General features: G+C 48.3%; 1 protein-coding gene across 1 annotated transcript in view; it reads left to right on the forward strand.

The window, feature by feature from the left end:
* Window positions 1-24,241, forward strand: part of ETF1 (eukaryotic translation termination factor 1) — a 35,075-nt gene extending 10,834 nt beyond the window's left edge. The window contains exons 3-11 of the mRNA XM_068157878.1: window positions 7,130-7,305; window positions 8,338-8,477; window positions 13,789-13,927; window positions 14,831-15,021; window positions 15,525-15,654; window positions 16,872-17,027; window positions 17,605-17,669; window positions 19,228-19,375; window positions 21,000-24,241. Of these exons, the coding sequence (XP_068013979.1) occupies window positions 7,130-7,305; window positions 8,338-8,477; window positions 13,789-13,927; window positions 14,831-15,021; window positions 15,525-15,654; window positions 16,872-17,027; window positions 17,605-17,669; window positions 19,228-19,375; window positions 21,000-21,082 (1,228 nt within the window). The 3' untranslated portion in view covers window positions 21,083-24,241. The remainder of the gene's footprint in view (window positions 1-7,129; window positions 7,306-8,337; window positions 8,478-13,788; window positions 13,928-14,830; window positions 15,022-15,524; window positions 15,655-16,871; window positions 17,028-17,604; window positions 17,670-19,227; window positions 19,376-20,999) is intronic.
* The last annotated feature ends 471 nt before the right edge of the window (window positions 24,242-24,712 follow it).

A 24,712-nucleotide genomic window follows, 5' to 3' on the forward strand; every position in this document is an offset into this window, starting at 1 on the left:
ACGGCTTTTACCTGGAACGTTGGAAGGTTCCACCTCAGCATGAGGAAAATCTTCCCTGTAAGGGTGCTGGAGCCCTGGAGCAGGCTGCCCAGAGAGGTCTCCTTCTCTGCAGACTTCCAAAACCCATCTGGATGCATTCCTGTGTGACCTGCTTCAGGTGATCCTGCTTTGGTAGGGAGGAGGTTTGCTTGATGATCTCCAGAGGTCCCTTCCAAACCCTGCCCTTCTCTAAGTCAAGCTGCTTGGATGCCATAGTACCTGCTTGCAGGGACACTGGCAAAACTTTTCCCTGCAGCTTTCCAGGGCTGGGTTAGTGATGGTTCAGCTCTGCACATGTGAGAACTTATTAATGTGTGCTCTTAGCCTCCCTGGCAGGGAAACTGCTGCTTTGTGGTGCAGGTGTCTGGAACTCAAGCTGTAGTGACACTGAAGTTTTAGTTGTAGCACAGGCTGTCCTAGCCACAAACCACCTTTGTCAAAGGAAATGGCTGTCTCAAGAGAGCAAAGCATCCTTGGTTTTGCTTCCCTTTTCCCCACAAACAGCTTGCTGGCAGGTTGTAGGAGCAAGGTCAGAGCCCACCTGCAGTTTAGGAGCAGAACTGAAGCTGTGATCATCATCTTTTCTCCTAGAGATACCTCCCAGTCCATGTTAAATCTGAGCTAATTGCAGGGCTGGCACCGTGAGAGTAGTAACCATAGCACCCAGACAGCCAAGTGTTTCCACCTTCCCAGAGGTTGGCACTTCATTGCCCTCTTGTCTCTCTGTACTGCATGGGCAGGTGCCCTTAATGCTTTTGTTTTGTCTCCTTCAGACCCTTGTGCAGTGGCACATGCTGTGCCCAGGGATGCCTGTGTCTTACCTAGCGAACATCTCAGATCCTTTGGGGTCTGGGTGGATGCACTTGTGTTGCAGCAGCAGCTCCTTGGCTGCTCTGCAGGCACTCCTTAGCCCAGAATAGGGACAGCAACTGTCTCGAGCTGCTTAAAACTTCCTGGCTCAGCTCAGTCTGAAAGCATTAGCTCCCAGCTGGTCAGCTGTAATTTGCCTTGGGCCCACTAAAACCAGGGAGGGGAAACTTCTTAGCAGTGGTGTGTTCTGAAACTGGGATCTTGAGGGAAGGGGGAAATTTCTTCAGCATGAGGGTGGTGAGACACTGGAACAGGCTGCCCAGGGAGGTTGTGGATGCCTTTTGTGTGGAGCCGTTCAAGGCCCGGTTGGATGAGGCTCTGAGCAACCTCATGTAGTGTGAGGTGTCTCTGCCCATGGAGGGGTAGAACTAGATGGCTTTTAAGGTCCCTTCCAGTGCAAACCATTCTATGAACCTGGAGTGCTTTGGGTCCATCCTTCCTGCTGGAGCCCTGGGAATGACCCAGGGAAGCCACAGCTCTTTGCCTGTTCGATCCCAAGCTGCCAGTGTGAGCACTGCCCTTAATCTGGATCGATCTCTTAATTGTTGACTGTAACAATCCTGTAATGAAGTTCTGTCTGGCAGTGTGCTCACCAGGAGATTTGTGGCTGGCAGCAAGTGTCCCATGTGCTTGGTGTGCAGCAGAGCCTGTTGGGTTTACAGGGCTGCTCTTTGGAAAAGGCCCTTTTGGGAGGCTGTAGTCAGTATGATTTGTCCTACCTCATCCCCAGAGCAGATGTACTCTAGAACCTGATGTGCAGCTTGTCCAGCAGTCAAGGAGGTTTGGCACACAGAATTGCCAGGGTTGGAAGGGACCTCAAAGATCATCCAGTTCCAAGCCCCCTACCATAGGCAGGGACACCTCACAATAGATCATGTTGCTCACAGCCACATCCAGCCTGGCCTTAAAAACCTCCAGGGATGAGCTTCCCCCACCTCCCTGGGCAACTTACGCCAGTCTCTCACCACCCTCATGCTGAAGAACCTCTTCCTAACATCCAATCTGAATCTCCCCATTTCCAGTTTTGCTCCATCCCCCCCAGTCCTATCACTCCCTGACACCCTAAAAAGTGCCTCCCCAGCTTTCTTGGAGCCCCCTTCAGATACTGGAAGGCCACAAGAAGGTCCCCCTGGAGCCTTCCCTTCTCCAGACAGAATAACCCTAACTCTCTCAGTCTGTATCCATAGCAGAGCAGCTCCAGCGCTCTGCTCATCCTCGTGGCCCTTCCCTGGACACTTTCCAGCATCCTTCCTGTAACAGGGGCTCCAGAACTGGACACAGTGCTCCAGCTGTGGTCTCACCAGAGCAGTGTGGAGGGGGAGAATTGCTTCCCTCTAGATGAAACCCAGTCACAAATACCTGTCCTTGTTCAGGCACAGTGGCTGCAAAGGCTGACAGGAGCCCTGGAAGCTGTGTTGCTATGCAGGATAACCTGGTTTTCTTCCTGACTGCTTTTGCACAGCAGCTTTCTTAGAAACTCTTTGCTGGGGTTTGTCTCAGTTGTGGTGAATTCAGCAGATGCAACCACAGGGAGTTTTAGACCTTGCCAGCCTGCAGTAAGGTCACATACAGGTGCAGGCTGTAGGTAGGATAACACGGTGTGTGAGGGAGCTCTGCAGCCATCCTGCTCACTGGGATGCAGGTCTCCTCCAGCTGCTGTCTTGCTGGGTCTCAGCCTCTGTGGGACATGATCCAATTTAGTGATCAGATCCTGGCTGTGTGCTTGTCTAAGGATGAGGGAGAGGTGCAGGGGGTGCTGATGCTACCTTCAGTTCATGACTGCTTAATGAACCCCTTGGTTGGGTGGGTTGGCTGTACCTAGCAGACAGCAGCATGGCTGGGTTTGCCTTCCTTTACAGAATCAGAGTGATAGGGGTTAGAAGGGACCTCTGAAGATCATCTAGTCCAGCTTCCCTGCTAGAGCAGGATCATCTGCAGTAAACCACACAGGAACATGTCCAAGTGGGTTTTGAATAGCTTCTGAGATGGAGACTCTTTGAACAGCCTGTTCCAGTGCTCTGCCACCCTCAAAGTGAAGAATTATTTCCTTATGTTTAATTGGAACCTGTGTTCCAGTTTGTGTTCATTGCCCATGGGGTGCTAGGTGCTTGGGGACACTGTGGACAAGCTGGCTGACTCTCCAGCAGCCTGGGATGCTGTTGAGGTGCTCCTGTGGCAAGCTGCACCCCAGCTGTTGTGCTGGATTCTGCAGGTATTGGGTAGTGTCTGATATAGCTTTGGCTGAGCAACTAGTGGTGAAAGCACCTCAAACCCAGGAAATGCGCTTGATGTTGGGAATGGAAGGTGCTCCTAGACATAAATCCAGGCTCACAGGGTGGACCAAGCCCAGTACTGTGCTGTTAAAACTCATTTGAGACTCCAAGAGACCCTTTCCTCTTTGTTGTGTGCAGTGTTCCAGCAGGAGGGCTTGTGAAGGCCACTGTGTTATCTTGGGTAGGGTGCTTTGGGCAGGGTGCTCCTCAGGAGCAGTGATCTGTCTGGCACATGTGACTGTCTTGGAGATAAGACACTGTGTCATAGAAATAACTGCCAGGAGTGGTGGCCCCTTCAAGGTGTGGCTTTGGCACAGTGCAGCCAGCTCACACCGTGCAGAGTTGCGCTCTGGCCAGTGGTTCCACTAATGCAGTGGAACACAAAGCCAGGAGCTGGGGTTTGTCCTGTGCCTGGGGTGGAATAACCCCCTAAGCAGTACAGGGAGGGGTTGACTTGCTGGAAAAGAGCTTTGGGAGAAGGATCTGGGAGTCCTGGTGGAGAACAAGTCTGCTGTGAGCCAGCAATTTGCCCTGGTGACCAGGAAGGCCAATGGTCTCCTGGGGTGCATTAAGAGTGTGGGCAGCAGGTCAAGAGAGGTTCTCCTCCCTACCTAATCTTCCCTAATGAAGCCACAGATGGAATATTGTGTCCAGTTCTGTGTTCCCCAGTTCAAGAGAGACCAAGAACTGCTGGAGAGAGTCCAGTGGAGTCTACAAAGCTGCTGAGGGGCCTGGAGCATCTCTGTGAGGAGGAAAGGCTAAGAGCCCTGGGGGTGTTGAGCCTGGAGAAAAGCAGCCCCAGAGGGCATCTGCTCAATGCCCAGCAAGAGCTAAAGGGTGGGGGGCAAGAGGTTGGGGTCAGACTCTTGTCACTGGTACCCAGAGAGAGGACAAGGGGCACTGGGCACAAACTGGAAGCTAGGAGGCTCCATCTGAGAAACTTGTTTGTTGTGAGGGTGCTGGAGCCCTGGAGCAAACTGCCCAGAGAGGTTGTGGAATCTCCCTCTCTGGAGAGCTTCCACCTTCCCCTGGCCATTGTGCTCCTGGGCAAGCTGCTGTGGGTGCCCTGCTTTTGCAGTGGGGTTGGACTGGATGATCTCCAGAGGTCCCTTCCAACCCTGCCATGCTGGGATTCTGGCATTTGAGGGGTGGCTTGCATTTGAAAATTGAAGATAGCTTTACAAGATTTTTTTCCCTGAAGAACTGCTCCTGGTAGAGCACACCCAGTCTTCCTCCTGGCTGTTCCCACCTGCTGCCCAAGCTTGTTCTCTGCTTTTCCCCCCTTTGTCTTGAATACTAGAAGAATTGCATGAAATCATTTCTAGCAGGAGAGCCATGGATTGCCAAGGGGCATAGCAGTCCCATCTCCCACCTTCTGATGCCCTTAGTTTGTACAGCAAGTTAGGCCTGATGTGCAGAGCTTTCTTATCTCTGGGAAGCCTGAGAAGCTCTCCTTTGAGGAGGAAGTCACCTGTGTGAGCTTGCCTCCAGTGCTGCTTTCAGAGAAGCCAGGAAGAGCTGCTTTCCTTCTGCTCAGCCTCTCACTGAAGGGAGCCTGCTGGGAGTGATGGGCCATTATATCTCCCCTAAGGCTGCTGCCATTCACAGGAGGAGTTAACTGCTTTAATTGAGTGGTATATGGAGTATTCTTGGCTGGTGTGACCTGGAAGTCTGATAGGTGTCAGCATGGCTCAAAGCTCCTTCTGGGAATGATGTCTGCAAGTGTCTCTCTGCAACTTTCTTGATTAGCGTGTATGGGGATCTCGGATATTAAACCCAATTAGTTGCTAATTCTTCAAGGTCAGGGACTTGTCTGACCCAGCAGCATCCCTTTCCACTTGGCCTGAATTGGAGATCTTTGGGAGAGGGCTGCACAACCTTTGTGAAGAGGCTAATGAAGTGATGCTTTTTAAAGCACTTCCCTGCTGTCTCTGTAGCCCAAACACTTCAGGCAGGATGCTGGTGCATGACAATCTGAAACAGCAGCAGGCAGGTACTGTGTTAGCCTTCTCCCACTGTAGGAAATGTAAAGGAGCAACCTCCTTTTTCTGTTTTTTTTATGGCTGCAAAGCACTTTGTTGGTGCTCTGACTCAGAATCCTGAGCAGAGGGTTTTTTTTTTCAGAGAGCTTTAGCCAGTTTGCCCTTGAGAGGGCCAGAGGACGTGACGAGCTATTTGATTTTTGTGCCATTACTCTTAATGTGAAGTATGAGGTCTGGGATAAATTTGAGACAATGCAGAAGCAGCACTTCAGACATCTGGGATACTTCAGCTGCAAAAGGGAGGTACCTGCTGCCAGGCAGATGGGAACTTCCCCGATCTTCATTTTGGCTTTGGATGGATTTGAACCACAAGGCTGCTTGGGGGATTAAGACCTCTGCAGGATCCACCCTAAACCCATAGGAAAAAATGAATATCAAACTGAACCTTCTTTCTTTTTTTCTTTCATTGAACTTAATCCATTTCTGTGATTTGTGGGGTCTTATCTCCTGACTCCATGCCTGGGGGTTGACACTTCTGAACTCAGCCATGTACTTAAGCACTCTTTATTTAAAGCAGCTGCCGGAGTTGGTGAGCTGCTTCGTAAAGCAAAGCACCAGCAGGGAAGTGGGAAAGACTGACTGCCACAAAGGCATCCTTCCAGTTGAGCCTTCAGCATTCATCTGAGGAAACCCAAGTGTTAAATTGGCACTTGGGCTGGCTAGAGCTCCAGCTGTCTGAGAACAAATGGAATAGGCTTAAAAATGTCTTTAAAGTATGTGGCTGCATTGTTTGAAATAATCTCTGTTGGAGACAGCTTACATGCCTTTAGCTTGCAGCCCCTTGGCTTGTGCATAAATCCTTGTTTCCAGAGTAGTGTCCCAGGTTAGACAAGCAACTTTTGGAGGACTTGCTTGGCAGTGGCTAATCTGAACATTCAAAAGAGCTTTAAGCTTGAGGAGGGAAGATATAGACAGGATATTAGGAAGAAATTCTTTCCAGTGAGGGTGGTGAGATGCTGGCACAGGTTGCCCAGGGAGGCTGTGGCTGCCTCCTCCCTGGAGGTGTTCAAGGCCAGGCTGGATGAGGCCTTGAGCAACCTGGGCTAGTGGAAGATGTCCCTGCCCATTGCAGTGAGGGTTGGAACTGGATGATATCACAGTATTACAGTATAACTTAGGTTGGAAAGGACCTTGAGGATCATCGAGTCCAACCTATCAACACAGACCCCATGACTAGACCATGGCACCAAGTGCCACATCCAATCTCCTCTTGAACGCCTCCAGGGATGGTGACTCAACCACCTCCCTGGGCAGCACATTCCAATGATGAATGACTCGCTGGGTGAAGAACTTTCTCCTCACCTCTAAACCTCCCCTGGCGCAGCTTGAGACTGTGTCCCCTTATTCTGGTGCTGGTTGCCTGGGAGAAGAGACCAACCCCTTCCTGGCCACAACCACCTTTCAGGTAGTTGTAGAGAGCAATGAGGTCTCCCCTGAGCCTCCTCTTCTCCAGGCTAAACAATCCCAGCTCCCTCAGCCTCTCCTCATAGGGCTTGTGTTCAAGGCCTCTCACCAGCCTTGTTGCCCTTCTCTGGACACGCTCAAGTGTTTCGATGTCCTTCTTAAACTGAGGGGCCCAGAGCTGGACACAGTACTCAAGGTGCGGCCTAACCAAAGCAGAGTGCAGGGGCACAATGACTTTCCTGCTCCTGCTGGCCACACTATTCCTAATGCAGGCCAGTCCCTTCCAACCCAAACCAGTCTGTAGTTCTAAGAGCCTGTTCAGCTTTCTCTTCTCTCCCACTGTTGTCTGGCAGAAGAGGAATTGCACTGCTAACAGTGAAGTGAAGCATCCCTGGTGGGGCAGGGGGGAGCAGAGACAGCTGTGTGCATGGAATATGGCATGAATCCACTCGTTGCTTTGGCTGGTGGCTGCTCACAAGCCTTCTTTTTTTTCCTTCTCAGCAATGGTACCAGCATGATCTCGTTGATCATTCCCCCCAAAGACCAGATCTCACGAGTGGCAAAAATGTTAGCGGACGAGTTTGGCACAGCCTCCAACATTAAATCCCGAGTGAATCGCCTTTCAGTACTGGGAGCCATCACATCTGTACAGCAAAGACTGAAACTCTATAACAAAGGTAACTTCTACCTTCTCTGGGTGCTGGCAGAGCTCTTCTAGGTGGGAGCAGCCTTAAGTGTTGCAGTAAGCGGTTTGCTGCTAACCAGACCTGCTGGCTCGCAGTGATGTTCCAGGTGCGTTGCCCATGGATGGCTGCTTGGGACTCACCTAGCAAAGCTGGTCCTTGTCTCTACTGAGTGGGCTCATGTAGAATCACATAGTCATGAGGTAAAACCAGGAGTACATGGTATTTGTAAGGAAGCTTGGGTCTGTAATCAACTTTTTCCAGTGAGGATTAACCAGTACCCTGTTTATTGTCAAATTCTCAATTCATGCCTTCTGGAAGTGGCAGAATAGGAAAAGATTTCAAGTAATAACATAAAATACAATACAAACTCATATTTTTAATGTAAATATGAAAGTCTTTCAAGTAAACTAAGACATTTAGTGCTCATGATTCTATCCTTAGCAGTGCTGAGTCATCTAAGCCTGACCAGCCTTAAGAGCTATTCTCTAATAGTTGCATTAAAACAGTGGGTTTCCATCAAGCAGAAACTCATGTCTGCCTTGTGCATGCCACTGTGCAGCTACCAGCATTTAGGGAGGAAATAGACCCAGGCCATTCAAAATGAGTACTGGAAAAGAGTTCACCATGACTGTCTTTACACTGGCAAGTGGCCTTCATTGAGCTGGCCAGGCTATAAATCACTGAGTCAGAACTATGAAAGCTTCACGGGGTTGTTCAGCCCTTTTCTGGATTCTAGGAGCTTGCAGGCTCATTGTACATGTTCTTGCAGCTCTCTTGCAAGGCTTACCAGCACTGGTACTTTTCCTGCTCCAAGCTGTTCAACATAGGTGCACTAAATTACTTTGGTTTTCGTTGTAGTGAGCTGGGAGGGAATGGGGTTGGGGAGATGGGAAGTCAAAAAACCAAAACTTGGGATCTTCAATTTCAACTCTCCCTCAAGTCTTATGGCTTAGCACTGAGTTTTTGATGGGTGCAGCTTGCAATGTTTGTCAGTGATCTAAAATTGCATTGTGTCCTTTGCAGTACCTCCAAATGGTCTGGTTGTTTACTGTGGAACAATTGTGACAGAAGAAGGAAAAGAGAAGAAAGTCAACATTGACTTTGAACCTTTCAAACCAATCAATACGTCGTTGTACTTGTGTGACAACAAATTCCACACAGAGGTAAGAAGCCTCCTGTTGCCTGCTGGTCTTGCAGAAGTCAGGCTGCTTTTCTAGGCTCTGGAGCAACCCCTGGTGTGTTTGAGCCTGTAGTCTGTAGAGCAGCAGGTTTTGCTGGAGACACCCTGCTGGTGAAGCCGTTGGATGGCTGTGTGGTAGTTGCTGAATGGAGTTGAGGCCTCATCTGGAGTACTGTGTCCTCTTCTGGGCTCCCCAGTTCAAGAAGAACAGGGAACTGCTTGAGAGGGAACAGCAAAGGGCTACAAAGATGATCAGGGGACTAGAACATCTCTATTATGAAGAAAGGCTGAGGGACCTGGGGCTGTTTAGCCTGGAGAAGAGAAGGCTGAGGGGGGAATCTTATCAATGCTTAAAAATAAAGATTGGGTATCAGGAGGATGGGACCAGTGGTGCCCAGTGACAGGCAAGGGGGTAACAGGCACAAACCTGAACATAAGAAGCTCCATCTAAGCCTGAGGAGGAACTTCTTTGAGGGTGGCAGAACACTGGAGCAGGCTGCCCAGAGAGGTGGTGGAGTCTCCATCTCTGAAGTCATTCAAAACCCACCTGGATGCTGACCTGTGCAGCCTGCTTTAGGTAAGCTCTGTCAGGGGGGTTGCAGTTGATGCTCTCCAAAGGTCCCTTCCACCCTGTCTTGATCATTCAGGGATTCTGTGAGATGTTGTCCAACCCCTGCTGTAGGTGACTTACAGGCCCAGCTAGTAACTGCAGAGTTTGTGTAATGCACAGACATAAGATTTCCTCTGTAACTGGAGGCAGGTTCTGTTCTTTCGAGGTCCATAGATCTTATTCCAAGCCAGACCTTAAAGCAATGCCAAAACAATATTAGTGTTGCCAGGCTTCATGTCAGTGTTAACCCAGCCCCTTGAGGGAGAACTGGCAAGTGCCCAGTCTGGCTGAGGTAAAGTGGGGATATTTTTATCAAACATAATCTTATCTGAGTGAAATGAATGGTTTGAGGCATATTTAATGTGCATTGCACTAGTCTTGCCTGCACAGTGTCAATTCATGGCATCTAAATCAGTTTTGGCTCTGCTGGCAGTTGCAGAGGTCTCCATATTTGTAGTAGATGACTGATTGCCTTTCATGTCCATGGTGTTCACCACCATGTGTGGACTGAGAGTTAATTGCCTGTCACCAAACCCATATATCATGGGTTTGACAGGACTTCAGTGATGTACCTCTGCTTGTTTGCTTGACTTTTGGGAGACCTGGTCCATGCTTTGGTTTCCAAGCATTGGAGGACTTAAAGGAAGGAAAGGTGTGCTTGTTGTACAAGTGAGATGTCCCTGCTACTGTCTCCCCACAATGGATGAATTCCCAATAGACCTTTGACCTGCCAGAATAACAAAACTTCACCTAGGGACAGCTCTTGAGTTCTGCTGAGCCCACATGCCCATAGGCAATTGAAAGCAGGAGGTAAAGAAGACAAATCAGGCAAGAGCTAGAGGTGCAAAGCCAAGGGAGATGCATGTCCATGCGATTGTTGGCAGTGGGGGGACAGTGGTGGGTTGCCCTCTGCCCTACCAGGAGGGGGATTAATTTGGTCTAGGCTGCAGCCATTTGCCTCAAGGTGCTGATGGAACACCACAAAAGGAGCTGTTGCCCAGTGGGCTGTTCCCGGAGGCAGCTGTGGATACACCTCCTGCTGGTGTGAAGCAATGCTCAGCAAGAGAGTGGCCATGACGTGAGAGGACTTTGGGGTAATTGCTGCCAGTGATGTGATTGCTAGCAGCACCTTTCTCCATGGGCTGTTTGCTCTCAAGTGTGTTATCACTTGGTATTTGTCTGTGCTGCAGAATCCCATCTAGCTGTCAGAGCTCTCCTGAGCAATGAGGTGAAGTCTTGATTTGCCCATTGATGCTGCTTGGTTGTAGAGCTGTGCTGTTAACCCACTGCTTGCCCCCAACATGCAACTAGAACTCCAGAGCTAAGGCATCTGGCTTGGGACATCAACAGATGCCCTCTGAAGGAGAGGGCATGTCAAGGAGCAGAGGATGGGATCTTCCCTTCCCTCTTCACAGCTTCAGTCTAAAACTTCAGTCCAGGCTAAAGAAACAACAGAAAAACAGTGTCCCCTTTTTTTTTGTATTTGATAGCATTGTAGAATGGTAGGGATTGGAAGGGACCTCTGAAGATGAAGTCCAACCCCCTTGCCAAAGCAGGATCACCTAGGGCAGCTCACACAGGAATGCATCCAGATGGCTCTTGAAGGTCTGCAGAGAAAGAGACCCTTGAGCAGCCTGCTCCAGGACTCCAGTTCCCTCACAGTAAAGAAGTGTTTCCTCATGTTGAGGTGGAACTTCCTGGGTTCCAGTTTGTATCCATTGCCCCTTGTCCTATCACAGCACACCTCTGAAAAGAGCCTGGCCCCTTCTTCTTGATAGCCACCCTTCACATGTTTATAAACCTTGATCAGATCCCCTCTCAGGCTGCTCTTCTCCAGGCTAAACAGCCCCAGGTCTCTCAGCCTTTCCTCATCAGACTGATGTTCCTTACAGCCTCTGTTGAGCAGTCTCCAGTAGATCCCTGTCCCCCTTGAACTAAGGAGCCCAGAACTGGACACAATACTCCAGATGTGATCTCACCAGGGCAGAGTAGAGGTGGTGGAGAATCTCCCTTGATGTGCTGGCCACACTCTTAATGCGCCCCAGGATCCCAATGGCTTTCTGGGCCACAAGGGCACATGGCTATCCCATGGCTAACTTATTGCCCACCAGGTCTCCCAAGGTCAAACAGTGGAATTGCTGACATAGAGCCACAGAAGGGGGAACTGAGGGAACTGGTGATCGTTGGACACTCCATTAAAACAGAGGGAATCTGGAAGATCAGAGCTGCAGTCATCTGCTGCTTGGCAGGAGTATCTGATAAGATTTCCTCCAGATATTTTATTGCCTGTGTGAAACCAGAGTAACTTCTCAAGAGGGATATGAACCCCTGACATGTGTCTGAAGGGTGGGATTTACAATGACTTATTTTGATACCTTGGCTGGAGCGTTCATTCCAGTCACAGGATTGGCTTGGCTGTGTCCCAGTTAAATAGATTGCAATGTAATATGGCACTTCCTCCTCTCATTCATCCCACTGCTGAGGAATTAATACAGAATATTTATTTTGGCCAGTAGATTCCATTAAACCTTAGAGTCTGTTTCTTTTAAGCTTTGAAAGCCGTAGCCTTGGTGGTGTGGATTTGGGATGAAGTTGACTGATGGGTTTTAGCCTTTCTGTTCAGCACAGTAATCAAGCTGGCAGGCGTGCAGGCACTTAAAGGTCCTCTGCAGTAAACCAATGCCATCACTCTTTCAGTATTAAACTGGTGACTTAAAACACTCTGGAATTTGACAAGTCCTCCATCCTGCTGAAGTGGGTTTGCCAGCCAGGAAGAGGATTCTGGCCATTATTTTCATTGGGCGCAGTGAAGTGAGCAGGAGTGTGCGTGTTGAGTGTGCCTAACCTGCTCAGGCTGCCCTTGGGGGAGCTGTAGCTGTTTCTCTTGGGAAAGAGGTATGGGATGTGAGTAAGCTGTAATGTTCCACACCACCAGAACCAGGGCTGGGCAGGAAATTGCACCAAAGTAGCTCAAAAAAAACCTTGATACTAAGCTCTACTTGTAGTCAATTTAAATGACCATTTACTAGGCTCTTGTGAGACCCCTCCTCGAATAGTGCACCCTGTTCTGGTGTCCCTAGCAGAAGGATGTGGAACTCACATGAGTGAGTCCAGGGCTGGAACACCCCTGAGTTGATCTGGGGTTATTCAGCCTGATGTGGAGAAGAGTCTGGGAGGACCTTAGAGCTGCCTTCCAATACCTGAAGAGAACCTGTATGAAGGCTGGAGAGGGACTTTTCATAAAGGTGCCTAGAGACAGGACAAGGGGGAATGGTTTGAAGCTGAGGGAGGGTAGGATTAGAGTGGATCATAGGAAGAATTTCTCATGTACAAGGGTGGAGTAGGTTGCTCAGAGAGGTTGTGAATGCTCCCCTCCCTGGAGGTGTTCAAGGCCAGGTTGGATGAGGCCTTGAGCAACCAAGTCTAGTTGAGAGGTGTTCCTGCCTGTGGCAAGGGGGTTGGAGTATAGAATCATAGAATAGAATCAATAAGGTTGGAAGAGACCTCAAAGATCATCAAGTCCAACTTGCCACCCAACACCTCATGACCATGGCACCAAGTGCCACATCCAGTCCCCTCTTGAACACCTCCAGGGACGGTGACTCCACCACCTCCCTGGGCAGCACATTCCAATGGCTAACAGCTCTCTCTGGGAAGAACTTTCTCCTCATTTCAAGCCTAAACTTCCCCTAGCACAGCCTGAGACTGTGTCTTCTAGTAGATGATCTCTGATGCCCCTTCCAACCTAGGCCATTCTGTGACCTTACAAGATGAATTTAGCTGCCTACTTTAAAGGGAAGAAAACTGAAAGATAACTTCATTTGCCAGCAAATGTTGTGGCTGTCTTCTCTCTAGCCAGTTGTGCACAGAACAATTATTGCTGCTGTCACTTGGCTCTGCTATGTAAGGCTGAGTTTGTCAAAGCCACTGTAGATTTCATCCTTCTGCCTCTGGGACTCGAAGCCAGCAGGTGCTGCAAACCAGTGTTTGTGGTAGTGGGCAAGTTGAAGGTGATCTGTATAAAACTGAGCAGTGAACTAAGCAAGTTAGAGAAGGGGAGATTTAGATTAGACACTAGGAAGAAGTTCTTCCCCATGAGAACAGGTTCCCCAGGGGGGTGGTGGAAGCCTCATTCCTGGAGGTTTTGAAGGCCAGGCTGAATGTGGCTCTAAGCAGCCTGATCTAGTGTGAGGTGTCCCTGCCCATGACAGCAGGGTTGGAACTGGCTGGTCCTTGAGGTCCCTTCCAACCCTGACAATTCTGTGAGTCGGTGAAGTTCTGCCTTCCTGGCTGCAGTGCTAAGAAAGCCTCTTGCGCTTTTGTCAGCCATAGAGGTAAGTGATCTGTTTGTTTGCTTAGCAGAGCTGATCTTCAGGGCTTGGGTGTTCCACCTGCCTGTTCCACCTGTGATGCCATGGAATGAACTTCTCATGCTCTGAACATAGTTATTAAGCATAACCATTAGTTTCCTTTCTGCCCTTGGCAGCATTGTGTGAGATGGTCCTCAGGGCTAGTCTCGCCTCCTTAATCTGCAGCTGTCCCTCTGGTTTAGTTATTAATAAAAGGAAATGAGCACCCCTGAACTGAAATGTGGTGAGGTGTACTGTCCATGGTAGCCTTTCTGAGCTTTCTGGGTGCTTGGCAAAGCAGTGCTTCCTGCTGATAGCATCATTTTGTGTTGCAGGCTCTCACGGCGCTGCTTTCCGACGACAGCAAGTTTGGCTTTATAGTAATAGATGGTAGCGGTGCACTCTTTGGAACCCTTCAAGGAAACACACGAGAAGTCCTGCACAAATTCACTGTGGATCTTCCAAAGAAGCATGGTAACACATTAGCCTGTCTCCAGACTCTTGGCTGCAGAATGTCACGGGGTGGGATGTGAGGGTAGAAGCAGGGAATTTGGCCTGTAGGTGTTTAGCTCAACTCAGTTCTTTGCTCCCCTGAAATCTGACAGCAAAGCCTCTCCTCTGAGCCTTCTGTCAAAAGGAATGAATCACTGTAATGTGCAGCTGAGCTGCTGAAAGTGGCTTCTCTTGGCTTTTTGGGATGTGCAGCCCTTTACTTGGGTTTTGGGACAGTCTTCAGTAAATTACTGGCACAAGGAGTGATAGCCCTTGGTAGCATCTTTGAAGTGTGCGTCTGGTGTAGTGAACAGCAAGAAGCACCGAAGCCTAAACCAGAGTGAGCGAAATTCTACTTCCACTGCATGATGCTGTAGTACAGTAAGCCTCTAATCCATTCAGCAAATTGGTAGCTACTCCTGGTTTACCTGTTAAGTTACTCCTGTCCTCTATAGATCAAGAAGGGACAAAATTAAACGGAAGCATTTTCCCCAGAAGGTTTCTGCAGCAGGGACTGCTGGGATGGGTTGCATGGGCGATAAAAGTGCGTGAGGCAGTGGAAGAAAGGAATTAGCTTTAATGCAGGTGCAGGCCATGGAAGATGTGCACAGATGTTCAGATTCTCTATAGAGAGTTGAGTCTGTGTACAAAGACAAAAACCCCAGCATGTTTCCCTCTGTGGAACAACAGAGAGAAATCTTCTACTGTGAACGATCCATGTTTATTCTCTCGCTGTTTGAATGAGTGCCTCTGGCTCTGCTTGTGGCAAACCAATTCTGAAGGCTTCATCTGCCCTTAGCTTCAGTTACTCGGGGCCCAGTTGGGACCATGTGCTACTAATCTTCCTGAAATGCCTTGCCAAGAGGTCCCTGTGCTGTGGTGCAGGTAGAGGAGGCCAGTCTGCCTTGCGCTTCGCCCGCCTGAGGATGGAGAAGCGACACAACTACGTGAGGAAGGTAGCGGAGACGGCCGTGCAGCTCTTCATTTCTGGAGACAAGGTGAACGTGGCTGGGCTCGTGTTAGCTGGATCAGCTGACTTCAAAACTGAACTAAGTCAATCTGACATGTTTGATCAGGTGAGTGGCCTTCCCTGAGCAAAGCCCAAATGTTTCAGCTGTCAGCGTGGGGACAGCAGTAGTAGCTGTGCTGTAAAATGCATCTCTGTGTCTGAAGTGATTGGATCAAAACATGGGATGGGGCCTAGGGAGGTCTCTCTTTCCTATTGCCTCCTGCAGGGAAGTAAGGTCTCCTTTTCTTAGTAACAGTGCTAATAAGAAATCCATCCTCCCTGGTTTGAAGCCACTGCTGAAGTCCTTCATGTTCCCAAATCTAAAGCAGAAGCTTTATTGGAATTAAACTCCACTAAACCTAATCTCCGTGGCCCTGCTGCCTGAGAACTGTGCTTTCAATATTAAGCATTCTGAGGTTCCCCTGACTCAGAATCTCTGCTTGCAAGTGAGGCAAAATAGATTAATGCTGTGACTCTTGCCAGGTACTTACTCTTGTGGCATTATGAAGTGGTCTTGTGGCAGTGCTGTGTAATAGACTCTTTGTCATGTCTCCTCTCTCTCTCGTGCAGCGGTTGCAATCCAAAGTGCTCAAACTAGTTGACATTTCATATGGAGGAGAAAATGGATTCAATCAAGCAATTGAGCTGTCAACTGAGGTCCTCTCCAATGTGAAATTCATTCAAGAGAAGAAACTAATAGGTATGTGGCTACATGCACAGCCTTCTCCAGAGCCAGATGTGCTTGATTGAACGTGCTGATCTCTTAAAACCTCCTGGTAACGCCTTTGTGTGCTGCCTCAGCCCTCAGTGCATTCTCTTATAGTGGTCTTCTCTGTTGATCACCATCTGGACACCTCAAATGCTGCAGCACTTAATGAGACTTTAAGGGGTGGAGGTTTTTTGTTGGTTTTTTTCCCCTCAGCAGTCTTCTCAATCTTTTCTGTCTCTTTCTTCATCAGAGATCATCTTAGTTTCAGCCCTTCTGATGACATTTGGGTGGGAGAGGGCAAAAAATATCCTTGGATTGTTTGCATCTTCAGCAAGATGAGAGTTGAGATGTGCTTTGCTTTAAGATGGCAGTTGAAATCATCCCTTGTCTGGCTGTCAGCAGACACATAGCTCATTGGAAAGCACAAGATGGCAATAGTAAAAGTATCACAGAGTCACAGAAGGGCTTAGGTTGGAAGGGACATTAGACATCTACTCCTACCAACCAGCCATGGGCAGGGATGCCTCAACTAGACTTGGCTGCTCAAGGCCTCATCCAGCCTGGCCTTGAACACCTGTAGGGAGGAGACATCCATGACCTCCCTGGGCAACCTGTTCCAGAGCCTTGCCACCCTTGTACTGAAGAACTTCCTAAGCTCCCATCTAACCCTGTTCTCCCTCAGCTTCAAACCATTCCCCCTTGTCCTGTCTCTAGGCACCCTTATGAAAAGTCCCTCTGCAGCCTTCCTGTAGGATCCCTTCAGGAGTTGGAAGGCAGATGCTCTCAGCCTCGCCCCAGAGTCTTATCTCCAGGCTGAACAACCCCACCTCCCTCACCCTATCCTCATAGCAGAGGTGCTCCAGCCCTTGGATCATCTTTGTGGTCCTCCTGGACTTGCTCCAACTGTGTCCTTATGCTGGGGACACCAGAACTGGAGAGAGGTTAAATAGTGCCTGCTGCTGAGTTAATCCAAGTGATTTTTCCACAGTGAAGGTAATCTCTCTCCTCATTGGAGTGAGATTCCTTGCAGGGCAGCGTTGGCTTCCTGACAACGAATGTTCTGAGTTACATGTTACCATATCCCTGACTTCCTTCAGCAGCACTGGAAGCTGCTTTTGCAGTTCTTTGGTGCATTCCTCTCAGGCTTGTTTAAAAACCCATGTGGCTCGGTCACTGCTCCTGACAATCTCTTTGTACCCTGGCTGCAGGACGATACTTCGACGAGATCAGTCAGGACACGGGGAAGTACTGCTTTGGTGTTGAAGACACACTAAAAGCTTTGGAAATGGGAGCAGTAGAGATCCTGATAGTCTATGAAAATCTGGATATCATGAGATACGTTCTGCACTGCCAAGGCACAGAGGGTAGGTAGCGCTTCTGGAGCGGCCCTGGGGGTTTAACACCGAAGCTGTTGTGCTTGGATAGATTACGCTGGAGGGACTCCTTAAAGAGATCTTGAAGGACTTGCTCATGGGGTTGTGGTGGAGGCAGGTCACTAACTTGCAGCTTCTCAGATACTCTGGGGGAAAGTCTGAAACTAGAAAACTTCCACTGTGCAGAAAGAACTACAGCACTGGGGTGGCAGTTTGTGTCACAGAAGCAGCCTGAAACCTGCCTGTCAGTTGTGTGAGTATGAATGTGCTACCAGGGGGTTGCAGAGGGGACACTGACTTGACCTTTCTGGCCAAACCCACAATCCCTAGTGACTGCAGACAAACCCTACAGCAGGGCCTCTGAATTTTTTTTGGTGTTGGCACTACAGGTATTCTCTACTGGCAGACTCTGTGTGGTTTCCCATAGAGCTTTGGCTATAAAGAGGCACTGCCAATGGCCAAACCCTCTGTGTTGTCATTGCTGCCTGTTGTGAGTCTCTTGCTGTGTTTAACCTGATAGCCTTACCCAACCTCGTTTGTTTGTTTGCTTTTCTCTCTCCCTTCTCAGAGGAGAAGATCCTGTATTTGACACCAGAGCAAGAGAAGGATAAATCCCACTTCACAGATAAAGAGGTATTTCAGCTTTGGGGCTTGTAGATTTATTCTCAGTGTACTGATGCAGCATTCTGAACGTGTGAGCTTAGCTGGTCACGAGCACGGGAGCCTGATGACCTTTCTGGCACTCAGATGAGACTCCAAGCTGGTAGCCTCTGGCTCTTCCTGTTCACCTTCAATGTAACCCCTGGATTCTAGACTTGCTTTTCTTTAACCTTTCCTGCTGCCAACTCCAAGACTGTGTAAAGCACAGAGGCAGTTTGGGACCTTTGGCCACCATCAAACCACCTGCTAGAAGAGATTGGTAGTTGCCATACAGCATGCCAGGCTAAGGTTTCAAACCATTGCTCACTGCTTATTGTGCACTGATTTGGTCAGCACACAATAATTGAGAGGGGGTAGAACTGTGCCATTTAAGTGCAGAGGAGTGTTTGCTTCTAGGTATATTGACAGTGTGGACCTGTCACTCACTGCCTGTGCAAATCAAAAAACCCTGGGGGGGTGGGGGGATGAGAACTGGGCAAAAAAAGTCTGTCCTTGGCAAAAACAGGTGAGCATCTACGTCCCATACTAGGACTGCCAGGGAGGTCTCTTCCAGCTGCTCTCCTTCCTGGAGGGGTAATTGCTAATTCCTTCTGTGCATGGAAGGTTCACAATGCTATCTGCCATGCTGTAGTGTTTCTATGCCAATAATCACTTGACCTTCTCCCTGTAAAACCAATGCTTTTTGCCTCTGTTTGCCTAGATCAGGATTTCCTGGAGTCAACAGCACCACGTTTCTAAAGAACCACTGAGCCTGAGTGTAGCATGAGCTGAGCAGAAGAATGAACAAGGCATTTTCTCTTCTGCTTCTGTAGTATAGTAGCCCCAAACAAGGCTTGTCAATAGTTAGCTTCCTAGCACCAGCAGTCTTCTGTTTGTGTCTTGTCTGATACAGATGTGTCAGGGGCACCCACCACCCAGTCCCTGCCAAGTCTGCCAGGCTGCTCTGGTGTACACCTCACAGGATGTTAGGGGTTGGAAGGGACCTCCGGAGATCAAGTCCAACCCCCCTATCAGAGCAGGACTCTAGAATCTAGTGCAGGTCACACAGGAACACATCCAGATGAGTCTTGAAAGTCTCTAGAGGAGACTCCACAACCTCTCTGGGGAGCCCATTCAGTGCTCTGTGACCCTCACAGTGAAGAAGGTCCTCCTTGTGTTGAGATGGAACCTGCTGTGCTGCAGTTTACATCCATTGCCCCTTGGCCTGTCCCAGGGTGCAACTGAGCAGAGCCTGTCCCCTCCCTCCTGACACCCAGCCCTCAGATATTTATAAACGTTTATTAAATCCCCTCTCAGTCTTCTCTTCTCCAAACTAAAAAGCCCCAGAGCTCTCAGCCTCTCCTGCCACTCCCTGAGAGCTGCTGTCTCTGCCTTAGGACTAGAAAGACAGTGAGGATGTTTAAGCCAAAGACAAACTTTTTGGCATGAATTTTCTCTACCTAACATGTAGTGACCATAACGTTTTTATAACGTTTTTATTTCTTCTTCTCTTCTTCCCCCCTTCCCCCCCCCCCCCCAAATACCTGCACAGACTGGCCAGGAACATGAACTGATAGAAAGTATGCCCCTTCTGGAGTGGTTTGCAAACAACTACAAGAAATTTGGAGCAACATTGGAAATTGTTACAGACAAATCACAGGAAGGATCCCAATTTGTGAAAGGATTTGGAGGAATTGGAGGTAACTGCAAGGGGGGGATAAAAAGGGTGTGTGTGTGTCTTTTTAATGGTTGGTTTAATCTCAGGACAACACAAGGGGGATTAATCTTACTCCTCCTAGTCATGATGCCAGTTCAAGTGACTGCTGTGCTCATCAGGGGTGTCCAAGTGAATTCACTCTGCAAGGTGATGCTGCATGTTAGGCAGCTGTCACGTTCCAACTGTGTTCCTTGGGTCCCTTTGTCCTTTGGAGAGCTCAGAGGGTAGAGTGTCCTTCTTTCCAGCTGCTGACTTTCAGAAGGGCTGTGAACTGCTTCACTGTGTCCCTGCACAGTTGCTGTTTTGTGGCAGACCATGCCCTGCTGTGTGGAAGTGGTGTGTGACAAGCTCCAGCCTAGTTTCTGAAGCAGCTGGATATCTGTTACTCATCTCTCAGAATTTTCCTGTACTTTGCTCCTCAGTCTTCTCCTTCTTTTCAAAATAAAAGTATTTTTAGCCCAACTTCAGGGAGAAAGAAGGCTTCTGAAATCCTCTTGAGCTCACTGACCAGTCTCAGTGAAGTCTGGCAGAGGTGCAGATAGCTTCAGTCCAATAAAATCATTAGCAGGGTAGAGCAAACCCACCTGCCATGCGCCTTGTTCTACCCAGACTTGCTGGTGATTCCAGCACAGTGCTGTTGCTTATTTACTGCTAAGCCAGCTGTGGCTGATGGGTGCCAAGTAGCATTGGTTTGGTTGAAGTGACCTTTATGACTGAGTCGAGCTGTTAACCCAGCGCTGCCAGCTCCCCACTAAACCATGGCCCTCAGCACCACATCTGCATGGCTTTTTAGCCCCTCCAGGGCTGGACGTTCCATCACTTCCTTTGGGCAGCCTGCTCCAGGCCCTGACAACCTTTTCAAGGAATAAATTGGACCTAAGCCTCTCCTGGCACAACTTGAGGCTGTTTTCTCATTTCCTATCCTTTGTTACCTGAAAGAAGAGAGCAACCCCCACCTGGCTTCAGCTTCTTTCAGGGAGTTGTAGGGAACCAGAAGGTTGGACTCTGATCCTCGAGGTCTCTTCCAACCTTAGTTACACTGTCTCCCTTCAGTCTCATTTTCTCCAGGCTAAACAACCCCAGTTGCCTCAACTGCTCCTCTCCTGCCCCCTCACCAGCCGTGTTGCCCTTCTCTGGACCTGCTCCAGCCCCTCAATGTCCTTCTTGGAGTGAGTGGCTCAAAACTGAACCCAGTATTCGAGGTGTGGCCTCACCAGTATCCTGATCACTGCCCTGGTCCTGCTGACCACACTTGCTGGTGCAGGCCAGGGTGCTGTTGGCCTTCTTGGCCACCTGGGCACACGCATGTTTTTCAAGTGGCTTTTAACCAGCACCCCCAGGTCTTTCTCTGCTGGGCAGTTTCCTGCCACTCTTCCCCAAACCTGTGATAAGAGCCCAGCACCAGCTTCTCCACAACATCCTTTCAGGTAGTTGCAGACAGCAGTGAGGTCTCCCCTTAGCCCTCTCTTAAACCAAACAGCCCCAGCTCCTTCACCGCACTTATTCCCCAGCTTCCTAGCTCTCCTCTGCGCGCTCCCCAGCGCCTCCACACCTTTCTTGCCTTGAGGCGCCCCTCAGTGCAGCTAAAGCCTGTTGTTCTCACCCAGGTATCTTGCGGTACCGAGTGGACTTCCAGGGAATGGAATACCAAGGAGGAGACGACGAATTTTTTGACCTTGATGACTACTAGGTAGTCGACCTGGGTCCGGCGAAAACGTGCCTCGCCCCTCCAGCATCCAACCCAAGGAGCAAACTCCCGGTGGAAACACACACAACAAGATCCCTGCCTTACAATTGGAACGTTTCCAGAACTTGGTCCACGAGCATTGGATTGAAAAAAAAACCCAACCAACCCAAATAATAAATTAAAGAAAACAAGCAAAAAAAAAAAACCAAACAAAAAGCAAAACCCTACACTTTGATCTGTCATAGTGTCAGTACAGCAGCAAGCTACTCAGTTCCTCTCTATGCCACTTTGGACTAATTTAACAACCACGACCACCACAGGAAAAGGAACGAATCCCAGTTTTTACTTTTACTCAATGGTGAAATTGGTTGCTCTTGTCTTTTATGGAAATGATTTTTTTAACCTTCATGATGCATTAACTGCTGTAAAACCTCTTCCTTCCAACCAACCCACCCAACCAATTAATTACTTAGAAGTAAGGTCCTACTGGTTTCTTTTTTGACTTTGATTGGAGAAATCGCTCGCTGCGTTTTGCAGCGCCCTTGACCCATTTACATGGCATCCTCAGCTTAAGCCTGCAGAAGGAGACATGCAGTGAGGTGGGAGCCGTCCATTCCCCTCACAGGAATGAGAGAAGGCACTTGCCCAGGGTGCTAGCTTAGAATGTGTGGGGCTTGCAAATTCAGATGGTCTGGGGAGGCTGTATTGGCCTCAACATCCTTTTCTTTGCAGAAGCACTGCTCTCACGAAAGAGAACATGCAGCTCTCTCGGCTTGCAATGAAAATGCTGCTCGAGGCTTGGGCTTAAATTTGGCTTGGAGCAGCCTTCAGGATTGATTTTTGTTTTACTTTGCCCCAGTCTTGGTTATAAATAAGAAATAAACAGATGATTGAAGTGAAGTAAGGTAAACTTTGGTTTGTTCCTTAGTTGTTTTGATTTAGGGCTGCGTGAGGTGTCCTCGATGATGTGAATTTGAGCCCGCAGTTCTTCAGTGGAAGTGGGTGCTTGGCAGGAATAATTAGGCAATGGAGCCCTTGCCTGAAACCTTGGTGCTGGTGCATTTGGAGCATTTCGTACTTAGCACAACCCCCTGGGGATATCCATCTCCCAGCACTAAGGCAGGCTGTGGTGGTGGTTCCAGTGTCCCCTGTAAATCTGATGATAAACTCTCCACAGGCCCTTAATAGGTTAAAAGTCCTGGTGGCACCAAGGCCGAAGACAGCTTTTTGTCATGCTCTAACAGAATGCATTTCAACCTGCCCCCCAGTGGCTGGGGGGGTGTTCAGGTGGTCTCACAGGCAGAGAGGGTGCAGTGACCACCGCCATGAGGTCATGCACAAGTCCTGCTTCTTTTTTTGGGAGCTCTCTGGGCACTCTAACAGCATAGTGCCTGCTAGGTCTGTCCTCCACTGGCTCCCCCACCCCCCGGTGCATCGCTCCAAAGCAGCTCCTGTTCCAGTTGCATCCCTGCCTCTTGTTCCAGTAAATCCTGTTTCACTTGAATGGAGGGAGGGGCGGGGAGCTGGTCTTCAAACTTCTGCCATGCTCTTCTTCGAGGTCCAAAATGACTCTGCTGGTGAGCAATAGAATTTGTACTCCTTCTTTCTAACCTGGCAGATGGCTTTGCTGTCGTTCTCACATCCAAGCTGGAATCTCTCACAGAAGGTGTGACCGGGCCCACCACAGAACTGGCACAAGCTCAGGGTTTTGGGGCACAATTGTGGCTTTTCTTCCTTCTCTTCTGTTATTTTTCTTTCTTTCCTATGCTCCCCCTGAGCCTGGGCCCAGATTTGTGGTCCCCCACGGCTGTATGTGCTGGATTTTGCCATTGTAAATGGGTCTGATGTGACAAGGCCAGAAAAAAATTGGGTGTAAATTTCCATTCTTTTTTTTTTGTTTCCTTATTGTTTTGGTTTTTTTCTGGGGGGGGAGTATACTGCTTGTTGTTTCACATGATACATTTTAGGGTATGCAGCTCCTTTTTTTTTTGTTGTTGTTTTGGTTTTCTCTCTTTTTTCTTGTTTATTTTCTTTTTTTTCCCCTTTTTTCTTTTTTTTTCCCCTTTTCCCCCCCTTATTTTCCTTCCTTTTTACTTCTTTTTTCTTTTCTTTTTTATTCTTCCTTTTGTATTTTTTCTTCTTTTTTCCTTGTTTCTTTTTTCTTTATTTTTTTCCTCTTTTCCCTTATTTTCTTTCTTTCTTTATTCCCCTTTTTTATTTTTTCTTTTTTAATCTTTCCTCCTTCTTTTTCAGCCTTTTTTTCTCCTTCTTTTTCAGCCTTTTTTTCTCCTTCTTTTTCAGCCTTTTTTTCTCCTTCTTTTTCAGCCTTTTTTTTTCTCCTTCTTTTTCAGCCTTTTTTTTTCTCCTCCTTCTTTAGCCTTTTTTTCCCTCCTTCTTTAGCCTTTTTTTCCCTCCTTCTTTAGCCTTTTTTTCCCTCCTTCTTTAGCCTTTTTTTCCCTCCTTCTTTAGCCTTTTTTTCCCTCCTTCTTTAGCCTTTTGTTTCCTCCTTCTTTTTTAGCCTTTTGTTTCCTCCTTCTTTTTTAGCCTTTTGTTTCCTCCTTCTTTTTTAGCCCTTTCCTTCTCCTTCTTTTTTAGCCTTTTCCTTCTCCTTCTTTTTTAGCCTTTTTTTCTTCTTTTTTTTCCTCCTTTTTTTACCTTTTTTTTCTCCTTTTTTTCCTCCTTTTTAATCTTTTTTTCCTCCTTCTTCTTTAACCTTTTTTCCTCCTTCTTCTTTAACCTTTTTTTCCTTCTCCTTCTTTCTTTAACCTTTTTTTCCTCCTTCTCCTTCTTTTTTTTAACCTTTTTCTCTCCCCCCTTTGTTTCCCTTTTGTTTTCTCTTTTTTTCCCCTCCTTTTTATTTTTTTTGGGGGTAGTTTTTATTTTTGCTATTTAAGTTTGGAAATGATGCCAAATTATTTTTTTTTTTTTATTTCTTTAATCAATGTGTTTCTCTTCAGTGATATATATTGCATTATATATTGATGTGTTTATCAATATATACTGATATGTATTACACTTACACATGCAAACACGGTCAACGGGGGTGACAAATCCTAGCCTTTGCATACTATATAGCCTCTGCAGAGAGATCCCAAGCAGTGATATCTTGGTGTTGTGATGTACAGAAATGGAGAAGATTATTAAACCATATTTAAGAATATACTTTGGACTCCTGACTTGTTTTCTTTGCTCCAAGAAATGGTTTTTATTCGCATCTTGGTGCCAGCTTCAGGTCGCTGCCGCAGCGGTGGTGGTGTGTAGCTTGCACTGGGCTGGATGGGAGCCTCAAAGGTCATCTTGTCCAACACCCCTGCAGTCAGCAGGGACACCTCTAACTGACTCAGGCTGCCCAGGGCCACAGCAAGTCTGATCTTGAATGTCTCCAGGAATGGGACCTCAACCACATCCCTGTTCCAGCCACCCTTATAGTGAAGAACTTCCTCCTGATGTCCAACCTGAATCTCCACTTTCAAACCGTTGGCCCTCATTCCAGTGCCTAATGTCCAGCCTAAATCTCCCCTGATGCAGATTGAGGCTATTCCCTCTTCTTCTATCACTTGCTACTTGTGAGAAGAGACCAACCCCCACCTTGCTCCAAAGCCCTTTCACAGGGAGTTGTAGAGAGACAGAAGC

Source organism: Melanerpes formicivorus, unplaced genomic scaffold (genome assembly GCF_026170545.1).
Source record: "Melanerpes formicivorus ecotype bairdi unplaced genomic scaffold, bMelFor1.0.p_v2 SCAF_2, whole genome shotgun sequence".
Taxonomy (NCBI): Eukaryota; Metazoa; Chordata; class Aves; order Piciformes; family Picidae; genus Melanerpes; species Melanerpes formicivorus.